The sequence below is a fragment of the Microplitis demolitor genome, chromosome 3, assembly GCF_026212275.2.
Source record: "Microplitis demolitor isolate Queensland-Clemson2020A chromosome 3, iyMicDemo2.1a, whole genome shotgun sequence".
NCBI classification, from domain to species: domain Eukaryota; kingdom Metazoa; phylum Arthropoda; class Insecta; order Hymenoptera; family Braconidae; genus Microplitis; species Microplitis demolitor.
The window spans coordinates 1955040-1979625 of NC_068547.1; the positions used below are offsets into that span (position 1 = coordinate 1955040).

Sequence of the window (24586 nt, forward strand, 5' to 3'; positions counted from 1 at the left end):
TTTTTTTTCTATTGCATTAAAGGCCATTTAATAAATGCATTGATTATAAAAAATTACCCAACTACGTGCATTAAAAAATATACTATCATATAAATTTGAGTTTATTTTTATTGAAAAAGTCAATCCAAAAAAGTTTCTAAAAATTTTTAAATATTTAAATCGATTACTTATCTACTTTTATTTCATTTCAAAAAATTACAATCAAGTGAAGTATAAAAACAAAATTAAGTACAATTAAAAAATAATTTTTTAAATTTTAAATCCGTTATCTAATTAAATGCATTAGTAATTTTAATTGTTTACGTAAAACAATTTAAATAATAAAGTGGAAAAAAAATAAAGATAAAATTTTTTGAAATGAAATTTAAAATGAGATTTGAAATAATATATTTTATATATATTGATAATATTAATTATTGTTGAATACGGGATGATGCTTTCATACATACGCGTAATAAAATAATATAAACATTAATGTCTTAAATTACTACTTAAGATGGTTATTTTCATTTTTTATATAATAATAATTATAATATAATAATAAAAATAATAATATAATAATAATAATAATATTAATAATAATAATGCAGCAATCTGCCCTCGAATTTATCGAACTGTCTTTTTCCACCAATAATTCCCTACAATTGTTTTATTATTTTAAAAACACCCTAATAATTTCAATGAATTATTTTATGAATTTATTTACGCTCTTATTAAAGAGTTTAAATTATTTCGTAGCTCTCAATTAACCTTGATTAAATAGACTGAATAAATCAATGAAATAAATCAGGTATTTGCGTTAAAACCGCTCGGCGGTTTGTTAGAAAGCAGTAAGTAGAGTAGTAGTTATGTACACATTTTTTTTTATTTCTTTTAACTCTCTCATCCGATGGCATCTTATACGAAGTAATATACATACAACTATATTTATATTTATATATATATTTACTTCTTATTGTAAGTGGAAATTTAAAAAATTAATTATATAATAAAGAAATAAATTGGTTTTTTTTCTTTTCTTGTTTTACTATTACCAATTTACAAAACTTGTAAATTATATATATCTTTTTTTTTGTCATGAAAATGTTTCATGAAGTGGCGTTCAAAATAATCACTGATAATTAAGAAAAATTATTATTAATGTCTATTTTTTTTTTTATATTTGCGGTCGAGCGTTAATTTAAATTTTATATTATGCGTTATGGAAAATTTAATTAATTAATTAATTAATTTTATTGCATTAAAAAAATGTGTCACTGCACGATTTAGTTGATACTTTCTTCGCCGTCGATACTCTCGTCTTGAGTTGTTGAGTCATCACCGGAACCGCCTGTTTGTACGGAGCCGCGTTTTGTCAATCGGGATGAACTCAAGCCAATAGTCGCCCCGCCTCCTCGCCTGAAAATAAAAAAAAATATTTTAAACTTGACTCACTTAAAATATAAAAAAAAAATGATTAAAATTACCTGAGCTTATTTTTGAGATTAGCAACTTCTCGGGTCAAATTTTCATGTGACTCAATCATTTCGTCCATTTCCCTCTGGGCTTTGCGTTTGAGAACTTTGTGCCTGCTGAGTTCTTCCTCAGTCTCGTCTAGTTGTCTCTTGAGAGTCTTGACACGGGCATTGGCCTTCTCGACTTGTTCCTTATACTGGTCAGCGTTTCTCCTTTCGTCCTCTAGCTGTAGACTCAGCTCCTTCAGCTTTTTGTCCAACTTCCTGTTGATCTTCTGCTGGGCAAATCGTTCCTTAGCTTCAGTCTCGAGCTGTTCGTCCAAATTGCTGATCTTTGATTCCAAGGCTTGAATAGTTGCCTTGGTCTTGGCGCGCTGAGCCGTTTCAAGTTCTGCGAGCTTAGCTTTGAGCTCTTTGTTCTGTCGTTCGAGCAACATCCGCTGGGACTCGAGTTTCTGAGTACTCGACCGCTCAGTCGCCAAGTCTGTTGTCAATTGTTCTATCGTGATCTGTCCTTTTCTCGCGCGATCAATAAATATCTCGCTGTTGGACTGCTCTTCCTCAAGCTCTTCTTCGAGAGCTGCGATTCTCGCCTCAAGTCGACGTTTCTCATCCAGCATGAGCGTGCCCTTATTCGCGTTATTGTTAACTTCTTCTTGCAACTCATCTCGTTCATTTTCAGCCGTACGTCTTGCGCGCTCACTGCTGGCAAGATCCTCAGTGAGCTGAAGTAGATCAGCCTCAAGACTTTTAACTTTTTTCTCTGTTTCTTTAGCACTGGTCGCCAGCTCATCACGAGCGGCGCGAGCCTCCTCTGTTTCTCTTGTGCAGTCTTTTATCTGGGCCTGCAATTTCTTCAACTGCTTCAGAGCATCTTCCTTCACTTTATTGTGCATCTCCAGCTGTTGCTCGACGTCCTTGTAATCAGCCTCCAACTTCTTGCGAGCGGCAATCGCGGCAGCGCGTTGTTTTCTCTCGTCTTCGAGCTCGGCCTCGATGTCCCGCAGCTGCTTGACAAGTCCGCGGCGTTTTTCTTCAGCTTGCTCCTCCTTGGCTTGGAGATCGCGCTCGAATTGTGTCCTCAGCGCCTGCATATTTACTTCCAAACGTAACTTGGCATCTTCTGTGAACTGAAGCTCGTCTTCTAGCTCTTCAACCTGCGATCGCTGTTCAGCTAACTGAGACTCGAGTGCGCGTTTAGCTTTTTCTAATTCATGAACATTTTTATCAGCAGTGCCCTGATTGTTAACAAGCTCATCGAGCTCAGCTTGCAGACCACGACGCCCACGCTCGAGCTCCTCTACCTTCTCGTTGATCTCATCCAGCTCACGTGTTAATGACAATACTTTAGTTTCTTTTTCACGAGCCTCGCGTTCAGCAGCGTCACGTTGCTCGGCGTACTGCTCAGAAACGGCCTTCTCTTCAGCCAAAACTTTGTCGAAATTCTTTTGTTTCTTCTCCAACTCGATGACCTTGGATCTCTGTACCTCTAGTTCGATGGTCGAGTCCTCTAGCTCAGCCTGAATTTTCTTCTTGGACTTGTCTAGTTTGTCATTGGCAGCTTGAAGTTCTTCAACTTGTCTCTGGAGCGCTTCGATGTCTTTCATGCAGCGTTTTCTCGCTTCCTCGAGTACTATAGCAGCTTCTGCCTCTTCATCACCGCGTTTTTTAGCCTCAGCCAACTGAATAGTCAACGCCACGAGTTGCTTATCAAGAGCGCGCTTGGCTTCTTCTTCTTCTTCCAACTGATCATGCAAACTCTCTTTTTCACTCTCGAGTGCGCGTAATTTAGAGCTCAATGCCAGCTTCTGTCTCGTCTCCTCCTCCAGCTGCTGCTGTAACTCAGTGAATTGCGACTCACAAGTAGTCGAAGCTTTTACAGCCGCCGACGCTTTGAGCTCAGCTGTTTCCAATTGCTGGGAAATAGTTTCGGCTTCTGTTTGAAGTTTTATTACACGTTCAGCCAACTCCTGCTTGGTGCGCTCAACTTCCGCGAGCTTGGCATTCAATTCGACCAGCTGCTGCTCGGCTTGTTTGCGCCGACGATCTGATTCTTGTCTGCTGGCACCAACTGACCGTAACTCAGTCGCTAGATCAGCGTTCTCTGCTTCCAAAGAGCCTTTGGCTTTTTCCAAGGCAGCTTTAGCTTTCTTCAACGCATCCATCTGCTCATTGATTGCCGTCAACTCCTGCGTGTGCTTGTGACGCATGTCAGCAAGCGTGCCCTCGTGAACAGACGTCTCTTCTTCCAAATTTTTCTTCAGCGTAGCCAATTCTTGCTCGCGCTTGCTTCTCAACTCCTGCTGAGCAGCAGTAGTGTCCAATGAATCCAACAATTCATTCTTCAGAGCCTCCAGTTCTTCATTCAAGTCACGCTTGAGTTTCTCGGCTTTGCTTCTCGCAGCTTTTTCAGCTTCAAGATCTTCTTGAAGCTCCGCCAGCTGTGACTCCAACTCTCTGAGTGCTTTTTGTGCCTGAGCCTTAGCTGCAGCTTCTTCATCAACCTTCAGCATCACCTGGTTCAGCTCTTCCTCGCGTTTTCCCAACTGCAACTGTAGCTCTTCCACCTGGACCTTTCTCTCGCCCAACTGATCCTTGAGATCCGAGACCTCCGTCTCGACTTTCCGTTTCGAACGATCAACTTCCTGTCTCTGTTGATGGTCTTTCAATAGTCTCTCCTCTAAATCAGCGATCGTAGCCTCGTGTTTAGCCTTCAGTTTAGCCAAATGTTTGGCTTTCTCTTCTTCCTCAGCCAAAGTTTGAGACAAATCATTGGCTCGTTCTTCAAGCAGCTTCTTTTCTTTAAGCAATTTCTGATTAGTGTCATCCGACAAAGCTAAATCTTCTTCCAATTTTTTAATTTTAGCATCACACTGGACTTTCTCCAACTGCAATTTCTGTCTCGCTGCTTCCTCCTCCTCCAACTGTTCCTCTAAGTCGCTTATATTTAATTGTAATTTTTTCTTCTCCTGATTCAAAGCATTGCTGCGTTCTTCTTCCTCCTCGATCCGAGCTTCCAAGTCATGCAAAATTTCTTCAAGCTCTTGTTTGCGTGCCGCCAAACGTGCTCGCATTTCTTCAGCCTCAGCACAAAGTTCCACTTCAGCCTGCAACTGCTCAGCCAACATCGTCTTCTCCTCCAACGCCTGCTGATATTTACGCTCGTACTCTTGCGCCGAATGCAACTGCATCTCCAACTTATCACGTACTTGCTTCAGCTCATCCTCCTTCTGCGTCAATTTTTCTTCCTGCTTAGTGACCTCCAGCAGAGGCTTCACTTTGGTGTACAATCGCCACCACTGCCAGTTACGGAGCTTCAAATAAGCCGCGCAATTACGCTGTATAATTCTTATAGCATTCAGTTGCTGAAGTCGTTTTTGATAGTTACGTCTCGCGAGGAATCCGCGGCAAAATGCTTGGAAATTAACAATGAGGTCTGTTATTTTATAATCGCGCTCTTCTTCAAGGTGAGCAAGGACACCAGCGCGGAAGAAAATTTTCGACTGACCAACGCGGTATAAATTCGGATCCAATTCCAATGCCTGGATCATTTTCTCGCACGCTTTCTTGCCGTCCATAAAACCCTTTGGAATAACATTCGGCGTTAGTAATTCATAGCGCTGACGGAACTCTTGGAAGGGAATACGATTAGGGAATCCCTGACGACAAATCCTTATTCCCTCGAGCACTCCATTGCATCTCAATTGATCTAGCACCAGAGGAGCGTCTATTTTACCAGCTCGTTTCTCATGATTTGGAATAATGCATCGTACGAAATTAGGATTTGTATTTCTCAATGTAACCATCAATTTAGCCAACTGTTCTTTGTACAATTGCGATACTGTACGGAACATTCCTTTACGTGTTCGTGCTCCAAATTGTGTGTCAGTTAATGCTTGTTGTGCCATACCGACAATCTCAGCGTCTTTCCATATATGACAAACAAATGGATCCTGAGATGCCTGTAGCAGACTGACGACATTCTCATTTAACGGGTCCATGTTCTTCATAAGCCATTTAGCTGCCGAGTAATCAACTTTACCGGCGTAATGGATTATTGCGAAATCAGCTACACCACGAAAATCTGTTTTCATGAATTTAGGATGGACACTGTGAGCACTGACGAGTTTTTCAACAAAAGTTTTGTCAGTTGCTTTGGGGAACCAGCATTCCTCATCCAGCAGCGCCATGACACCCATGGGTTTGTCGATTAAATCAATCGTCGGCTGTAAATCAAGACCGAAGTCAATAAACTTCCACTCTATACCTTCGCGCTGATACTCCTCTTGTTCCAAAATGAACATCGTGTGGTTAAACAGCTGCTGGAGTTTTTCGTTGGTGTAATTTATACACAACTGCTCGAAAGAGTTTAATTCGAATATTTCAAATCCCGCCATGTCGAGAATTCCAATAAAACTCGCGCCCTGACGTTTCGTGCGGTCCAGCGAACGATTTATTCTGTTGACCAGCCAACGGAACATACGTTCGTAGCAAGCTTTGGATATCGCCTCGACGGCGAACTCAACTTGTTCCTTTGTCTGCGCCTTTGTTACGAAATCGCGGCCGACTTTGATGCGCGGCTTGAGAAATGCCTTCGTCATCTCAGTGACACTGAGGCCCAGTAGATGGGAAATCTTCTGGGCGACGGTGTTGTCTGGCAGTGTTGCTTGGTCCGAGTTGCGCTCCTGCCGGAATTGCATCGACCCGAAGAGCATCACTGCAGACACGATACGGAATATTGATGAAAAATCCTCATTAGTCATGCCCATTATGTGCATTGACTTAACGGTTGATGAAAATTCAGATGCGTCATCGACTCCGGGCACTGGCAGCGCGCCATTAGACAGGAATGGATACAGTTTTGGATCCTCTAATATAAACTCTTTCTTTTGCTCTGGTGACGCGCCAGCTAGTAACTGATAAAATATATGAAACGTTCGTTCTTCCTTAGCTTGACGTATTGCCCGTGATTTTTCTAGTAGATATGTCTCGATATTTGCACCAGCAATGTAACCACTTGCGTCGAAATTTATTCTTATAAATTTACCCTGGTAAAATAAATTCATTATTTATAGTAATTACTTTTTTTTTTTAAAGTAAATGGAAAGGCATCAGTTGCCTAGATTATTTTTTCTGAATGTATTTGTCTACAGTATTTTTTCGTACATTAGAAATGTTTGCAGCTCAGTCGTCTACTAAAATTTATTTTCTACAGTTCTATTGCCTGCTTAAAAATATTGTCGGCATTTGATACATTCAACAAAAACAATCTAGGCAACTGATGCCTTCCCTATTTAAATAAAAAAACGAATGAATACTTACAAATCTTGATGAATTATCATTTTTAACTGTCTTAGCATTTCCAAATGCTTCTAAAATAGGATTTGCCTGCAGAAGTTGTTGTTCCAATTCACCCTAATTATTAAAAAAAAACATTAATTAATTAATTTATTTAAAAATAAATTTTATTTTAATTGTAGCATTAAAAAGTCATGAGTGATCGTTAAGTGACGAATTTTTTTTTTATCACTAATAAAAATTATATTTCTGTAAAAATGATATCATCGTGTAAAGAAAATTATCAGACACACCTCAAGATTGTGATACTTGAAAACTAAAGTATGAAAACATATATAAAGATTGATGATGAAAAAAAAAGCAACGATCATTGTGAGTTATTTTTTTTTAAGAGAAAATATGCAGACAGTGCGTGGATGTAAAAATAAATGAAATAAAATAGAGTTTAATGACAACGAATGCAAAGGTCATTGATTTATCGAATTAAAAGAAATTATATTATTCATATCGTGCATTAAATAAATATGTCGTGCCGGTGAAATAATTAAGACTCGAATTCTCCAAAACAATTTAAATATTTACCGCAAATTTATCCGATGCACTTCCAGTCTGGATCCACAGGTAGTAAAAAAATATTCAAGCATTTGTTAGTCAATGTAATTAGTTTTTTTTTTACTTATATTTAAATTTTAATTAAGATGACGTATTATATTTTAAAATGCAGAGGCAATTATTAAAAAAAAAAAGCAAAATTATTATAAAATAAAAAAATTTTAAATAGTAAATTTAAACTTACGATTATTAACGCCGGACTTGGGGTCTATTGATGTGGCAGCAGAAAATCAGCACCGAAAATTAAAAGGTTTAATCATCAATTAAATTTTTTTTTATTTTAACATTAATATAAATGATTACTGATTAATTTGTTTACTTGCGAAGCGTCAACGCAACTAAAAATTCAAAATTTGGTTTTTAAAAATTGCTGAGTAAAAAAATTTATTAAACACAATAATTATAAATAAATAAATAAGTTGGTCGGTTGTAATTACAGTGGAATGAAAATAAAAATAAAAAGTAAAGAGAGAAAGAGGGAGGGAGAGAAAGAGAGAGAGAAATGAAATGTAACGAATGGGAAGGATCGAGATTCTTGACCTGGATCAATCACGTTGAATAGCGAGAGCGATCGGATGACGCGACTGTCGATCGATTGCAAAATATATAGACGGGTGGGTTCATGATCCGATTGATCATGCTATGGCCATAAACTACTATTACATTTATAAAAGCTAATGTATAAAAGATCCAATTCCTTATAAAGAATTATTTATTTATAATTACGGATATTCTTAGAAATTACCCCCCAGTTTTTGAAAATACGCAGTGACTCAACTGCCATAACCGTACTCGAATTTTAATAATTAATTAATTAAAAAACAATTAAAACCTTAATTGAAACAAGGATAACTTTCACCAAGATGCAGAATTTCTAAAAAATTACTTAATTGTTATGAATTAAGAAATCTGTTGGGTAAATTGTAGCCTAAAAAATTTGAAAATTCAAATTATAAAATTGATATGAAGATTTTTTTTCCAAATTTCTAACTCTCAATTGATGTCAATTGTAAGCAATGGTTTTTAAAATCTATGTCACAGGGAAATTTTCTTTTTTCAATTAATGCTTCAATTTTTTTCGATCAATTGATAAAATAAAAGTGTCCAGACTTTTTAAAAAAGTCTGGACACTGTCTCAGAATAGTCTTAGAGGGCAGTACTGATCAAATTTTCTAATTACGACACTCGACTGATGAAAACCTTCCGTAAAAATTAGCATCATATTTTTCGGAAGCTATTGCTGTGACAATTAATTAATAAATTAAACGAAAAGTGCCACTGAGCCTTAAGATAAAAAACCCTAGACTCGATCAGAATCATCAATCGCACAATTTATTAATGTGTTCTTATTTATTTATTTGTTTATTTGTAATAAGACCCAACAGCCAGATGGCCAATAACCGGGTCACAGTAATATATATAAGTAAATCAATGTAATATGGCATCAAGTAATGACATATATAGTAAATTACATCTCCGTTCATAGATTTGCCTTCAGGAAAAAAGAACTAGTATTAAAATAAATTGAAAAAGACATGATTTAAATAATTTAGTGGTTTAATTTAACTGGAATGAAAAGTGAGTGGGTACGGGTCTTATCTATTTTATTTTATTTTATTTATAAGAGAGACAAATTAAATCTTGTTGAGTTTATAGGACGAGTTGTAAGTTTGAATCAAGGCTATCACCAAATATGGTAATTCCTAAAGCTTGGATCATTAAACTTTGTTAATTTCACAATTTAAATTAGTCCTTAAATGCTGCCGGTATGAATCACCGTTGGTACTTTCGTCTCAGCAAGTCATTATGGAAATAGTGGTTTCAATAAAAATAAAAAATATTTAATACAAAAGAGGGAGAGACAGGGAGAGACTGAGTTTTTTTTAGGATGCGGTTAGCAAGATTTCCGATGATAAATTTAATATGAATTATTATTCTTGAAAAAACGTCGGGTCTTTATTTATGATTTGAATTATTTATTTATATCATAATAATCACTGTGTTATATCAATGAATTTTTTTTTTTTTTTTTTTTTTTTATTATTATTATTTTATTAAGTGAGTTATAAGATAAAGATAAAGATTAAAGAATAAATAACTATAATTTTGTGTTTAATAAATTGTAAACTTTTTTTAATGTCAAGATTAATTCTTATTATTTGTTTGATAAAAATAAAATTTTTAGTGCGGTAAGAAATTTTCAGAGTAATCATTTTTTATTTTTTTTTTTTTTTTTAAATAAAAATAAACTTACGGCATTTGATTTAGGTTTTGAAGCAGCGACGTAGGCTAGATACTGAATAACTTTTTTAGTGTTTTCTGTTTTTCCAGCTCCGGATTCTCCGGTACAAAGTATGGACTGGTCTTCACGATCTGTTGGATAAAATAAATGATATTTATACAGTATATGAGTATTGGGATTTAAAGATTTTTCTTATTTTTTTTTTGGTCGAATAATTATTTACGAGTTTATCGTAATTAAATCAGTCTGGTTTGATGGTAAACATTTGTATGTATGGATTGAGACAACGAACAGTAGAGAAGAAATCGTAGATGATAATTCGAGCAAGGCTGAGCTACACAGCTGCAGCTAACAATCCTACGCGAAATTATGTTTATTCTTATGATTGCGAAATTGTAAGACGAATAACCGTATAAATATTACTAGACACACATTCATTTTTTATATATTTATTTGTTTACTCTCTTAACCTTTTTTTATTTCAATTACATTTTATCTTCAATAAAAAAATTATTATGAACTTTTATAAAATTTTATTTTTTATTTTTGACTCAAATAAATTTCAGATAAATTAATTTTTTATAAAATTAATTTTTATGTTGTCATTTAAATTTTACCTCCAAAAAAAAAGTCTTGAGTATTTTTACAAAATCAATTAAGTATTAAGTCAAATATATTATGGTAATTTTTTCTAAGACTTTATTTGAATTTTTAAATCAAATAAATTTTAATTAAAATTATTTTCAAAATACTGATAAAATTTTTTTTTATCAAAATTTTACCTCCAAAAAAAAATCTTCAATATTTTTACAAAATCAATTATAGTAAATTTTTCTAAGACTTTTTTAAAATTTTTAAGTCAAATATATTATGGTAAATTATTCTAAGACTTTTTTTGAATTTTTAAATCAAATAAATTTTAATTTAAATAGTAAATTCTTTTCAAAATACTGATAAAATTAATTTTCTATTGTCTTTAAATTTTACCTCCAAAAAAAAAAAATCTTGAGTATTTTTACAAAATCAATTATGGCAAATTTTTCTAAAACTTTTTTTGAATTTTTAAGTCAAATAAATTTTCCTTTTGAAAATGAATTACTTTTAAAATTTTTTACTAAATAAATTTATTTAGTTTAAAGTAAAATTTCCGCATTAAAAAAATGAATGTTACATTATCATTATTAATCCATTAGATAAATGATATTTGAGATGAAATTGAGGATGGGATCGTAGTTGAGTATAAATTTACCTTGTAACATAGAACGGTAGGCAGTGTCGGTGATGGCAAAAACGTGAGGAGGTACTTCATGTCTTTTTATGCCCTTATACCGTTCCATTATTTTTTCTGTATAAATCGGTAACCTTTTGTAAGGATTAACGACTACACAGAACAGCCCAGAGTACGTCTGTAAAAAAAATAAACATTTAATTTAATTTAATAATTTATAAATTACTTTTATTCTGCTGTCGATGTGCTAATTCGAGTGTTAAATTAATTTATAAATTATTCATAATAATTACAATCATGTCTATGGACGAGTAAAAAAACTGCTAATGGATAATAATAAATCCAGTAAATTTACTATTAACAAGACTAATGATTTAATTAAAATCTCAGATTGTAAGTATAACTAAGTGCAATTTAATTTTTTCACCAGTATCGCGATGCTCGTACGGGTTTTAAATAATTACGTTTACCCATAAAGATAATATATAATATATATATTGAGGGTAAAAAAAATATGTAAAAAATAAGACAGGATGTTCATACTGTACATTTTAAACATCTATAAAAAAACCACGCTAATTTTTATAAAAAATACACAGACATTTTTTTTTAAACTTTACTCTCCTACATGATTTTTTTTTACGAGTATTTTTATCCTGTAAATATTTTTTAGCCTCATGGTCAAAGAAATTCATACATGACACGAATTGCAAGTGACTCATTTCGTCTTAAATATTTTTTTAATATGCAAAGTAATTTTTTTTTATTCATTAAAAGTATAAAAGTAAATAGACAAGAGTACAGAGAAAATTTTTCTGTCGTTTCATTGATATTTAAAAAGTCTCTTTTTTATTTTTTGCATACAATTTTTTCTCTTATCTCTGATGCATCAATTTGCCAGATTGGCTTGATGCAACTAGACTGCATTACTCTGAAATGCTACAAGGGCGTGAAAAAATGCTTGCAAAATTTATATATATATATATATATATATATATATATATATATATATATATATATATATATATATATGTACATATATATTGTACATAAAGAAGAGAACCAGTGTACGAAAGTAAGTACTCAGTCTGGTCTGAGAAATTTTATGGACGTATGATTCGTCAGGAGGTGGAGCATACACGCAACTTGCAAATGGGAAAGTAGTGGAATGTCAGATCAATGACGTCATGTGAGCATACATGCATATTAATACATATACATATATATATATATAAAAATAATATAAAATTGGATGAAATTTTTTACTTCCTAATTTTTAACTTTTTAAAACTTAACTTTCATTTATTATTATTATTTATGTTTAAGTTTTTTTTAAGACTTTTCCTTTGCCAAGACCACCATAAATCTGCATACAGGCTTACGAAGACGCCTACCTTGACACATGGGCGAGCTTTGAAATACTTATGAATGAAATTGGTAAAATTTTTTTTCAAATTCACGTTAATTACAACAATAAATATATACATATATATGGAGACAAATTTTCTTAATTACTAAACCCTTTAATTTTTTAAATTATACAGAAAAAAAATTTTTTTGGCGCGAAAAATATTTCTTAGGGTAAGTAGAAATTTTTTCCACCAAGAAATTCATTTTTTCTGCATACACAAAAAAATATGAATTAATATATTTTAAAAAAAATATATATGACTCATTAATATAAAATTTTAATTAAACCATTTCTTATAAATATTTAATAGATATATTTTTTTAAGTGAACTCAAAATAACGAGCGTAAAAAGTTGATTATCTAAAGTATTTATAATTTATTACATTATTAATAAAAGTAAACACATTCCTTCAATTGCTGACTCTTTAAATGAACTTGTAATTTATTTGACAATCATATAACCTAGATAAAGAGGATATAAAAGTAACTGGAATCGATGACATTTTAAATTCCTCACAAATGAATCAGTTAATTCAAGGGGAATATAATTTTTATATTTATTTATAACATTGTATCCGCATTTTTGTTACATTCGAGTTGAGACCAAGACCATCAAAGAAAACTATAGAGTATAGAAATTATTTTATGATTTGCGTAATATGTACATATATAGGTATATGTATGTGTGATGTATAAAGGCATCTCTATCTCCAGCATAATAAAACTCTGGGTTTCTTTTGCATCGTCATCGTGATCGCTTCCTCACACATCTATATCATGATTCATTCGATTGCTTTCCCCATATGTCAGTGTTATAAAGCAGTTAAACACTCAGTGTATTCGTCACTAAAAATAAATCTGTCTTTAATAAAATAATTATTTTATTTTTAAAAAATTACAGAATCTCCCAAGGATTCATCAAGCGATAAGTAAATTTGATTACAATTAAAAATTTGTGTGAGCAAAAACATCCATATGTTGATTGCAAATCTTCAGGTTTCAGATGGGCAAGTCTTGAAGGAGGTTATTTAAAAAGAGCTGACCAAAACCCAAGAGAAGAGTAAGACGGTAAGGTTCAACATTGTCTCGGTTGCTTGACTATAGCCCGTGTCCGAAGGTCCCCAAAACCGGTCCCTCGGGGTCCTGTGTCGTCGACCTATTCGACATTCTTCGTTGGCTTACGTACATATCTAACTGAGTAGACCTGAAACTCCCTCCAGCATAAATAAATAAAAGTATTAAATAAAATTTCATGGACCCTCACCTCGTGAAATCCTTTTATATTTATTTTCATTGTCGGTAGTCAGGTCGAGCATACTGTACACTTTTTAAAATTGGGAGTGACGGAGGTTACAGATTTTATTTAAATTTAAATTCACTCCGTCACTAGGAATTTTAAAATAAATCACTCTGCATATGGAGTTTGTTTCTTCAGCTGATTTCGAAGTGATCTAGATTTTACTTAAATTTGAATTCACTCCGATTTGGAGTTTTGATGTTAAAATAAACATCTTTTAGGAGTGAATGTACTCTGTATTTACTCCGCTAATTTATTAGTGTACACTCTCAATTGCTTTATTCAAATTTAACATAAATATATAAAATTATAATAAATATCTGATATATTTATTTAATAATTTGAAAAGTAATTGCGTATTCATCATCGTGAAAAAATTTTATTTATATTTTAAGGAGTCATCGATCGATAAAGTACGCAAAAAAAAATAATTATATGTATACATATATATGTCGTAATTGCCTGTATGTATTTTTTTCTTACTTCCAATGGGAGAATATGGGTTGACCATAAATGGAACTTTGTGGCCCATGGCGCTACATATATATAACGTACATATACATATATATATAACGAGTTGTTTGTATTAGCGGCAATATCTTAACTTTGTCGTCTTGTCTTGTCTTGGTTTTGTTCTTGTTGCTGATGGAGCATTCGCGAACCAGGTTAAGGACACTTTGTCCTTATAAGGATCCAACTTGGCCTCAGTGATTTTACTTACTCATCGCGTATCCTTATTTTATTTTTTATTTTTTGTGTCTTGTCTATTTTGGTTGCGGACACGTACTATCAAGTCCGCTGATTTATCATGTATTAGTTATACACAACACATGTCGACTTTTTTTTTTTTTAAATAAATTTATGATATACACATATGTGTATTCCTTTCGAGAGATCGACACGTGGATTTGCACAAGTTTTTTTTTTTGTGTCAAGTTATTTTTAATTAATTCGTCAGTCAGCTATTTATATCACAATCACAATACAGTAAATTAAGTAATTGGATTATATATAAACTTTTTTTTTTCCTCAAAGTAATTAAAATTATTATTTTTTTTTTTTTACTAAAATTTATGACACTGAAGACGTCTAATAATTTTTGAATTTTTTTTTAAATGATAAATTGTAAAAAAAAAAATATTTTTTAAAAATGCACTTATAGTTTTTTTCATTTTCTACATGTGCATTTATTTATTTTTTTTTTTTTGTAATTGATTTTTTAAAAAAAAATTGAAAATTATTAATTGTCTGCTAACAGGATCATCTAAAAATTAATTAGTAGAGTAGAGAAAAATTACTAGTCTTATCATATAAATTATCATCATATTTATAATTAAAATAAAAAAAAATCTTTTTTTTTTTTTCCAAGTACAAAGTAAATTTTTTTACTTACAAAAAAAGTAGGTGTAATTATAAATTTAAATTTAAATCGAAGCAGGTGTTGCGTTAAAAAAAAAATAAATAATAATTTGCGCAAACATAATAAATAATCAAAATTATTATTTTGAAAAATTATTTATGTGGAAAAAGTCAAAGATAAGAATGTCCTAATAAAAATATGTGACGTCTAAGCCTAAAATAATTTGTATACATAATAATACAAAATACAAGGAAGTAAAATAGGCCAAGCGACAGCTTGTGGGCGAGTTTGGAAGCGATTTCATGGCAAACACCTGCCGGTTTACAACAAAACCAAGCCGTTCTTCAGCTCGTCTACCCAAACATCAGCTCAATATTTAAATCTTTTAAAATAATTTACTTTTCAGCTTCGCCACATTCATACATTCCGTAAATTACTGAGCAATAATCATCATAAAAAAAAGTTTTATCTCTTCATTTACTATTTTGCCATTAAAGATAATGAAAAAATAAGAGCGTTTCAAGAAAAAGAATCAACGATTGAATTTGATATGAAGAAATACTTGAGTGAAGTTATTGTTTAGTCGAAGAGTAAGTAAATATAGTAAATGAGTAAAATAAGACATTTTAAAAATTTTTTAGTCCATTTTTTTAGCGATTGAACGGTTGGTATGACATCAGCTTTGAACATCGAGCGTCTCCGGACAAGGCTTGCCGGTTGACACACATGGCTGGTCCTTACTTGTGATTGTTTCGTGGTAGACGGCCTTCCTCATACAAATATACATATATATATGTATGTATATATGTTTGTAAAATGTAAAGCTGTAGGAACAGAACGTATGAGTATGGATTAACTTACACACGTCCGTCTTTATCCGCGGGTCACGTACGAGCATGTGCGTGTGTGTACTTATAAACACACATACACACATGCGCACACATGTTACAGTATTTTTTAACGGTCATAGTGTTCTATAAGAAAAAGAAATGAATCATGTATTTACCATTATAGGTAGGTATTGATAGATAATGTCTTGAATATATTTTATGATCAAAACATTCAATGGAGTAGAATTTTTTAAAAAATTTTTTGAGCGGGAATTTAAAAAAAAAAAATTTAATTTACGGTTGAAAAATTATTTTTGAATTTATTGTTGATTGAAGTTATGATAAAAAAATTTTTTAATTGGAAAATAATAATTATTATTTTTGGTAATGAGTAAAATTTTTTTTAAAAATTTGGAGCGGGAATTTAAGGAAAAAAAAAATTAATTTACGGTTGAAAAATTATTTTCAAATTGTTTTGTAAATTATTTCAAGTGTGTGATGTTGTTATGCAGTATAAATATTATTAATATATTAATCAGTATGCTAAAAATAATTAAAATTTTTTTTTTTATGTTGAAGGAAAGAAAATTTTGTAAATTTAATTTTTTAAAATATTTAGAAAAAAAAATGATGTGTAAAAAAAAAAATAATTTTGAATGATTGATGAATGTCAATATTGATGTTATTAATTTAAAATATATTTTGCAAACAAACATATTACAGCAATAGGAGCACAAAAGAATAACAATAAATAAAATTTCTTTTACTCGCAGAGTAATTTATAAGTCTGAACTAGTCGGTGAAATACAAAGTGACAGAAAGAGCTAAGATTGCGTATAAGATGAAAGGAGACCGATGTGATTGTTGATTATATTATTATATATTGAGGACAGAGGCGTGTATTGTGATTCAATATAAAGCAAGTAAAGTTGAGAGTGAAAATACTGAAGTTGCGGGTGATTAAATAGTATAGCGACTCATTGTAATTCATTGTACATCGGGCTCGGTGCCAAAAGATCCTCTGGACTAGGCAAGATATCTTCACTTTGTCCAAACAAATTTATACGCCCGTAGAATCATCTCAACAGTCGTATAATTAAATTTTTTTAAATGGATTACGGTAATATTTAAACGACAATGTCTATTTGCCAAAATTTTGGAAAAAAAAAAATTGGAAAAAATATATCAATATTTTAATGTTTTGATTTTTTGAAAAATTATTGCATTGAATTTTTGAATTTTTTTTATAAATAAATATGATTGAGAAATTCAAACTTTTAATTACATATAATCGTTTTATCATTTATATATATATATAAATTCCAATATATATACAACAATAATTACAAGTAAACTATCAATACAGAAAATCAATTACTGATTGATTTATTAAATTTTTAATTAATTGAAATTAAAAAAAAATATATGAATATTTTAATGCTTAGATTTTTTTAAAAATTATTGCATTAAATTTTTAAATTTATTTTGTAATTAAATATGACTATATATAATTAATATATAAAATTCCAGTCTGTCTGTTACAGTAATTATTTTTAATTAATTGAAAATTTGATATTTGGTAATTGATTTTATGTATAAAATAATAATGAAATTTGATTTGAAAAAAATATTGACGTGAATTTGAAATGTGTAGTGATAATATCAAGATAACATCTCACCCATTAAAACTAAATTTAAAAATTAATAAATCATGATATTAATAAAATAATCCCGCCCCGAGTACATTATACGATTTACCGCGAGTCTAGTGGTAAAAGTTTACTTTATAGTATATAAAGATAGATTGCCAGCGAACTTGAATGCAGACATTTCCCCCAAGACGCCAGATAAATTCTATATTTATCTAACTCATCTATTTTGGCGCCACATTCAAAAAGTTGGCTTACACTTCGCGGAATAGAAGGTGGCACGTACTATTTTTGACAATCCATATATATATATATATATATTGAACTAACCTTATCCTTAACCTCGTCCCTATCATTACATCCGGACTAAGTACATTCACCCGCAATTACAATAAGTCAAATATTATTTTTTAAAAAATAACCGACCAACTGGAAATTTTTTAACGGAACAGAAACGTAAAGTCGCGGGTTCGAATCCAGTCGCGGATTTTTTCAAAAAGTTATAGTAGAAATTTTTGTTTTTTATGTATAAGAACTGACATGCATGTAGATATTTATCTACTGAATGTGAGGTACGATAGTGGTATAAAAAAATATTTAAATGTCTTATTACTGATAACTGATCAGTTTTCTACCGCCGTATCATCTTCGTAATGGCATGCAGTAGATGTATGATAAATCCACAGCTAGACAAAAGAGTTCCTGGTGTGTAGTGTTAAGTTCAAGCTGATGAGACGGAATATCGATTCGTTACTGTCTTTCAAATCACATTATCTTACATTGAATTGTATAATAAAACTGTACTTGTATGTATATATGTATATCATATAGAGTATAAGCATACAAATGTATGAGTTTAGAAATGAATACTCTAGTATAATATGAACTACAACATAATAATGCATCTCGATTTTCATATATTATATAGTAATAAGCAATAATTCTCTTCGGGGAATTTAGATAAATTTATTCGTAATATTTAATTACTGTCATTTAGGCCTTGAATTTATATTAATGTGATAAACATATTTTTAAGTACTACTTAACTGTACTCGGGAAGTAATAAAGATAAAGTAAAAAAAATCTGGTTTTTCGTACACAGAAAAAATAAGATTTCTTGCCTTAAAAAATTTGTTTTTAATTTTCGGAATTGGAAAATTTATCAGGACAAGTAAAAATTTTTTGCGCCAATTCTTTTTTTTTTTTTTTTTTTTTTTTTTTTCAAAAATGAATTTGAATTTTTTTGCTTTGTCATAAAAAATATAAAATATTTATTAAGAAATTAAAACTGATTAGATGATCTCATATTAATAAAATGTCGCAAATATATGTATGTATATATATATATATATACTTGATATATTTATATGTTTGAACAGGTGTATGAACCTGATGGTTAACCTCCTACGGCAAAAGGCTGCAGAGGAGAGAAATCAACCGGCAATATTATTATTATTATTATTATTATTATTATTATTATTATTATTATTATTATTTATTCAACATCCTACATATTTAGCGATAAGAGAAAATCATTTGAATTTAATAACTACGCACTTACTCATAATGTCAACAATTAATCATTAAATTAAATTGTAAACCCCTAATAAGTATGATCATATCTATATTCATAATTAAATAAATAAATATATGAAGTATTAATATTATTTTTCGAAAAAAATATATTATCGATTAATCATCTATATACATAAATTTAAAACATAAAAAATGTAGATATTTAAATAATAAATGCATTCCTCAATAAACTTTATTTTGTTGTATTTAAAAATTCTTTGAGCGAGTCGTCAGAGCTTCACTTGCAAAAATAATATTAACGTTTGTATCCGTGCATTTTATTATTCGTATTCATTTTAATCTGCTGATACAGCGAAAGTTAAAACAAAGTACCAGTAAAAGAAAAAAAATATATACTAAAGCTGAAGTTTCGCAATAAAATACACAGTCAAAAGAAAAAGTATGTGCATATGTACAATAAACTTTGGAGTATGCATGAGTTCAATGACGACAGCCTTTGAAATTTCAGCAATTAATTAAACCAACAAATTAACAGAAATGAGTCATTTGATATCGTTAATAATTGTTATATTTTTTTTTAATTATTTTAAAATTGTAGCGTGTAATTTTACAATTATTTTTTTTTAATTTAATGTAATCATCTTGTTTGCTTTTTTTTTCTGTCGTCACCCTAGGATATAGTAAACATATCAGTCATGCATGAGTCACTTTTAGAAAAATCTATAGTGAGTATGAAAACCATTTTTTTTTACTATCATACTACTTTAATCTGTATTAATATATTAATATTTATAAAATTAAAATATATAATTATTCAAAAGTAGGCGCCGGACCGACTGATGGAACCCAGGATTCGCACGCGGGAGATCAGGGTTCGAATCTCGATCAAGTCAAAGTGATTTTTAAATATTAAAATTTACCCCAACGCTAGTACAATTTTCATACATAATAATTATAGTAATAATATTTTGAAACACTAATAAAGGTTTAAATTGAAATAAAATATATCAATTTACTGATATCAGATAATAATCGAAAATTGGCCTTTTAAAAAAAAAAAATAGAACGACTACAAAATATTTTTTTTTTTTTTTTTTTTTTTTTTTTAAACTATCATACGATTTTAGTCTGTACTAATATATTATTGTTTATAAAGTTTTAATATGTAATTTTTTTAAAAAAAGACATCGGACGTACTGTCTTAAGACAGGATTCGCACGCGGGAGATCAGGGTTCGAATCTCGATCAAGTCAAATGATTTTAAATATTAAAATTTATACCAACACTAATATAAATTCCATAAATAATAATAATAATAATTTGAAAAATTGATGAGTTTGATTTTATTAATTAAAATTAAAATGAAATATTATATTTTACTGATATCAGACAATAATCGATAATTGGCAAGCAAGTAATTTGTGAACTATAAACAAGATATTGAATAGACGACCAATAGTCTGGTTATATTATATGTCTGCATTGGAAATCTATCCACGATATATATACATTTTAATAATAATAATAATAACGTCAGGCTCATTGCGGTTTTCTATCAAGAGACAAGAGATTAACCTCGTGGGTGGTCTTATCAAATCAACTGAACAATCAATTGTATATCTATTATTCAGTATTTTGAACCGTAATTTAAATGAAGACAAGTTAATTTAAATATTATAAATTAAAACCAATAACTATTTAATTTATTTATAATAGACACAATAAATTAAATCTCAGAGTATTTTATTCTAAAAATAATAGTTATAGTTTGAAAGCGAAACGAGACGTGACGAAATGACGACATGACAAGTAGTTACCGGACACAGAGAGATGACATATGTGATGAAACAAAAAAATGTTTAAAAAATAAACAAATTAAAGTATAATATATGGTGCTGATACCTTAATACATATATGTATTTATATACATTTGAATGTATTGAAACACAGCTGCATATTTTTTATCTTATCATATTGATATCAGCTTATCTTCGCGGACAAACTTCTGTAACTGCTTTACCCGCTGAAAAGTCATATGGGTGTGGACTATGGAAATAATAGTAGCGAAAGTCTGAAGAAGGAAGCGTGTACTTTGTCAGTAATTTACGATGCATGATAAATAAATTAAAAATAATATGAGATTGAAAACAAAGACCGTTGGCCTTTGATTAACTCGACAATGTGAAAACAATTATAAGAACTTTGACATCAAATGATATTTCTATTTATTTTAATTAAATAATTATTTTTATAATTACCCTATGAAAATAAGCTAATTTAATTAATTGATATTTTTAGTTATTGCGACTGTTGAGCTGAGATATTTTTTCGAAATATTTCAAAAAAACTTATGTACATAAGTGTCAAAAATTTTTTGAAATTTTGTTAATGAACTTAGTGGTAATTTGGTCCTGGATAATTTTATATTTATTTGAATTTAAATTTAAAAATTTAACTCTAATTTTTTGTCACAAAACGAAAAGAATTTATTTTTTTTTGTGCGTAATTTTTATAAATAAATTTTCAAATTTCCTTGTACTCATTTGTTGATGCTAATAAAAAAATAATAATAAACGTAGACGTTTTTAATTATAATTGCACTTAAAAATTATTTATAACTCAATACTTGATGACGACTAATTGTTTAAGCGCTTTATTGTTTGCTATATTATTTATAATAATATTTTTCCGTATGTATATATTGCAGTATAAAATAAAATACCAGTATAATTTCTACTCTAATCAATAAATATCAATTGATATCACTCGGTATCGCTGTTTTCATTATCAAAAATTTTTGAAAACTAAAAATTTGAGTTTAATAATATAAATTTGTGTTAAGAAATTAAGCTCGGAAATTTTACTAATCATTTTTTGTCATTATTTAGCAGAAGCTTCTCAATTTAAAAAGCCGGTAATTTTATAAAAATTATGATATTTTACAAAAAAAAAAAAAAAATTGAAGAATGTGTAAATAAATTTCCAATTTAAAGTCTTTTATATGTGAGGATTTAAAGTTCGCTGATTTAGTCACGGATTCGATTAATATTCTTCTTACTTTAATCCCCAAAAAATTGATAAACTTCCAAATATTTGAATTTTCAAAATTTAATTTCCTCAGCGCAGTACAAAATTTAAAAACTTTTAATCCGAAGCTCCATTAATTTTTGTCTGTAAATTTAAAATTTAAAATTTCTGTATAAATTTTTAAAAAATGAGTTTCAGTAATGACTCGCCTGTCATATATTTCTTTGTTGTAACAATCAATAATAAAAAATATCTCAATTTTGTTCAACGTCAAGTGTGAATCCGTTTTTTTTTAGCATTGAGATATCAAGAGTGAGTCAGAGCTGACGTAAAACCTGAACTTATCACTGATAAAAATGTGCTCAAGTAATAACAGCTTTCAATATCAAAAGATAAAACTATTAATTACAATTAATTATTTAATTACAAAACCATTTATAATTTCTAAGCAAATTTTTTTAAAAATCCCGCTAATGCTCGATAGTGGACACGAACATTCTGTGCATTGCACTTAACATCTTGCATACATATAATTATACTTATATAAAACAGAACAACTTAAGACTCATTTGGTTTTGAAACTACACGTTCTCACGTGGTATCACACATAGACAACAACTTGGAGTACTACAACGTCGGTATCAAAGCTCTCCCGCGTTGTAGATGACAGCCGGCTGTCATTTTATCATCTCATTGAATAATTAAGCCCTTAATAATTATCCCTACTCTAATTAAATAATTATTTTTTGCAAAACTTTTTTTACTCTACTCCAAATTCAAAAATTCGCGCGCTTTAGTCAAACAATCAATTTCTCCAGGAGTTACTCCATTTAAAATTCAAATTAAATTATAATAACAGAATTTAAAAACACATTAAAACATTTTAAAAATAAAATATAATAAACCAGTACTCCTTATTCGGCAGAAGGAATGACGTAAGCCCTTTCATATCCACAGACCACCTAGTAAAATAATTCTCCCCAAAAACATTTATCTCTCTAATATAAAAAGAAAATAGTCTGGACATGGAATAAAAATCCACAGCCAAAATATACATATATATCTATAAATATATGAATAAAAATGAAGGACAAGGTCATGATACCGTCTGAGCAACGTCAGAGTAAATAAATTCGAATAAAAATATTAGTGGCCAGATTGTTGCTGGCATCAAATTAGCACATCATCCAGCTCGCCATAAAAATAAGCAACCAAGACTTGGACGATAAAATAATAAAAAATAATAACTTACATATATTAGTCCAGAGTAGTACCGGTCCTTGAGATTGTGAAGTACCGAGGCCTCATTGAGACACGTCAATTCCGCCATATCCTCAACCTTATCAAATTTAGGAGGATTCATCTTCTGGATGTCATCCTTGGCGACCTGTATCCGCTTGCCGGTTTCGGCGATTTCCACCTCGACCTCATCACCGCGCTCGCCTTTGATCCCCGCGGCGACGAAGCCCTGGGTCTCGTGAGGAACCCAGACTAATTTTTTCTGGGTCCATTCTGCTTGGGTTGCCGGGTCATTGAAATTATTCCTGTCAACTGATAGGTAACGCAGCTCCGGATCCGACCGGTCTACCCTCGAATCGCCATCCGCCATTTTTGTTTAGCGTACTCTACACACACACGTACACACACGGATAACACAAAGTATACATCCACACACCAATACACACACAATATTCTGCTGCTGCTGTTACTGATGTGTAGAAGAGAGAGTCACCGCCTTTCTTGTCTTTGCAACAAAAAAAAAAAAAAAAAAAAAAAAAAATTAACTCACGCGCACACGTATATCTTTTTCTTACACCCAACAATTCTAGTCTTTATATTTTTCGTGTAAAAATAAAAAAAAATCACCTTTTATCACGGGCTTGTATTTGCTGACGCCGAACTAAAAATCAAACCGTTTTTATTTAAATTTAAAAAATATGTAATTATATTTATTTAAGTTTTTAATTAATGGCAGATTGTAAACTTACTTAGTTTAAGTATATTTATGTATTAAAGCCTAGCGGCTTATAAGTATATATTTATATATATGTATATATATATTATTTGAATTATAAAACCGCACATGTAAAAAACACAATGCCGTGAGTCTCTTTATCGTTTAATTTTCTAGACTCGACTGACGACCGCTGCCGTAGAGTACTACTACTAACTCTAACTGGTGAGCCAGTCCAGTCGACGACTCTTTTTCTCAATACCGTTCCCGTTCCCCAATCGTCAACGCCGATTTCTCTACCCCCATGGCTATGGCATAGACGTACAAAGCGATAACTTCTCCCTCTTTACTTTACTTTATTTTTTATTAAACAAAGACACGATGCTGACACATATGAATACTTGACTACACGTAGTGCTTACTTGTGCACAGGCTTTCTTGTAACGTACAACGCACACTTTCTCTCACTCTCGATTATACACTTTTTCGATACAACTGTCACGCTCGGCGACTTTACGTCCAGTGACACGGCGACGCTAATTTGAATTTTAAACGCTCATGTGGAAACGCGCCAAAAATAAATTATTATTTGTTTCATTTATTTAACTTTAAATAAATAATAAACTCATATATATATGCATACATATATATGTATATATATTATTGATAGTAATTAATGAGTTAAATA

At 30.7% G+C, this 24586-nt stretch overlaps 1 protein-coding gene across 2 annotated transcripts; it reads right to left on the reverse strand.

The window, feature by feature from the left end:
• LOC103568901 (myosin heavy chain, non-muscle) lies at positions 1-24363 on the reverse strand. Of its 2 annotated transcripts, XM_053737667.1 has the most exons (9): positions 23933-24362; positions 23811-23844; positions 23197-23688; positions 10856-11012; positions 9619-9737; positions 7549-7572; positions 6777-6869; positions 1467-6502; positions 2-1398 (listed from the first exon to the last, which is right to left on the reverse strand). In XM_053737667.1, the coding sequence occupies exons 3-9, from the start codon at positions 23551-23553 to the stop codon at positions 1266-1268; spliced, it is 5919 nt and encodes a 1972-aa protein (XP_053593642.1). In that variant the 5' UTR covers positions 23554-23688; positions 23811-23844; positions 23933-24362; the 3' UTR covers positions 2-1265. The 2 variants fall into 2 exon arrangements, with proteins under 2 accessions (XP_053593643.1, XP_053593642.1); XM_053737668.1 differs by adding an exon at positions 7335-7361 and having other exon boundaries at positions 1-1398; positions 23197-24363.
• Between the last annotated feature and the right edge of the window lie 223 nt (positions 24364-24586).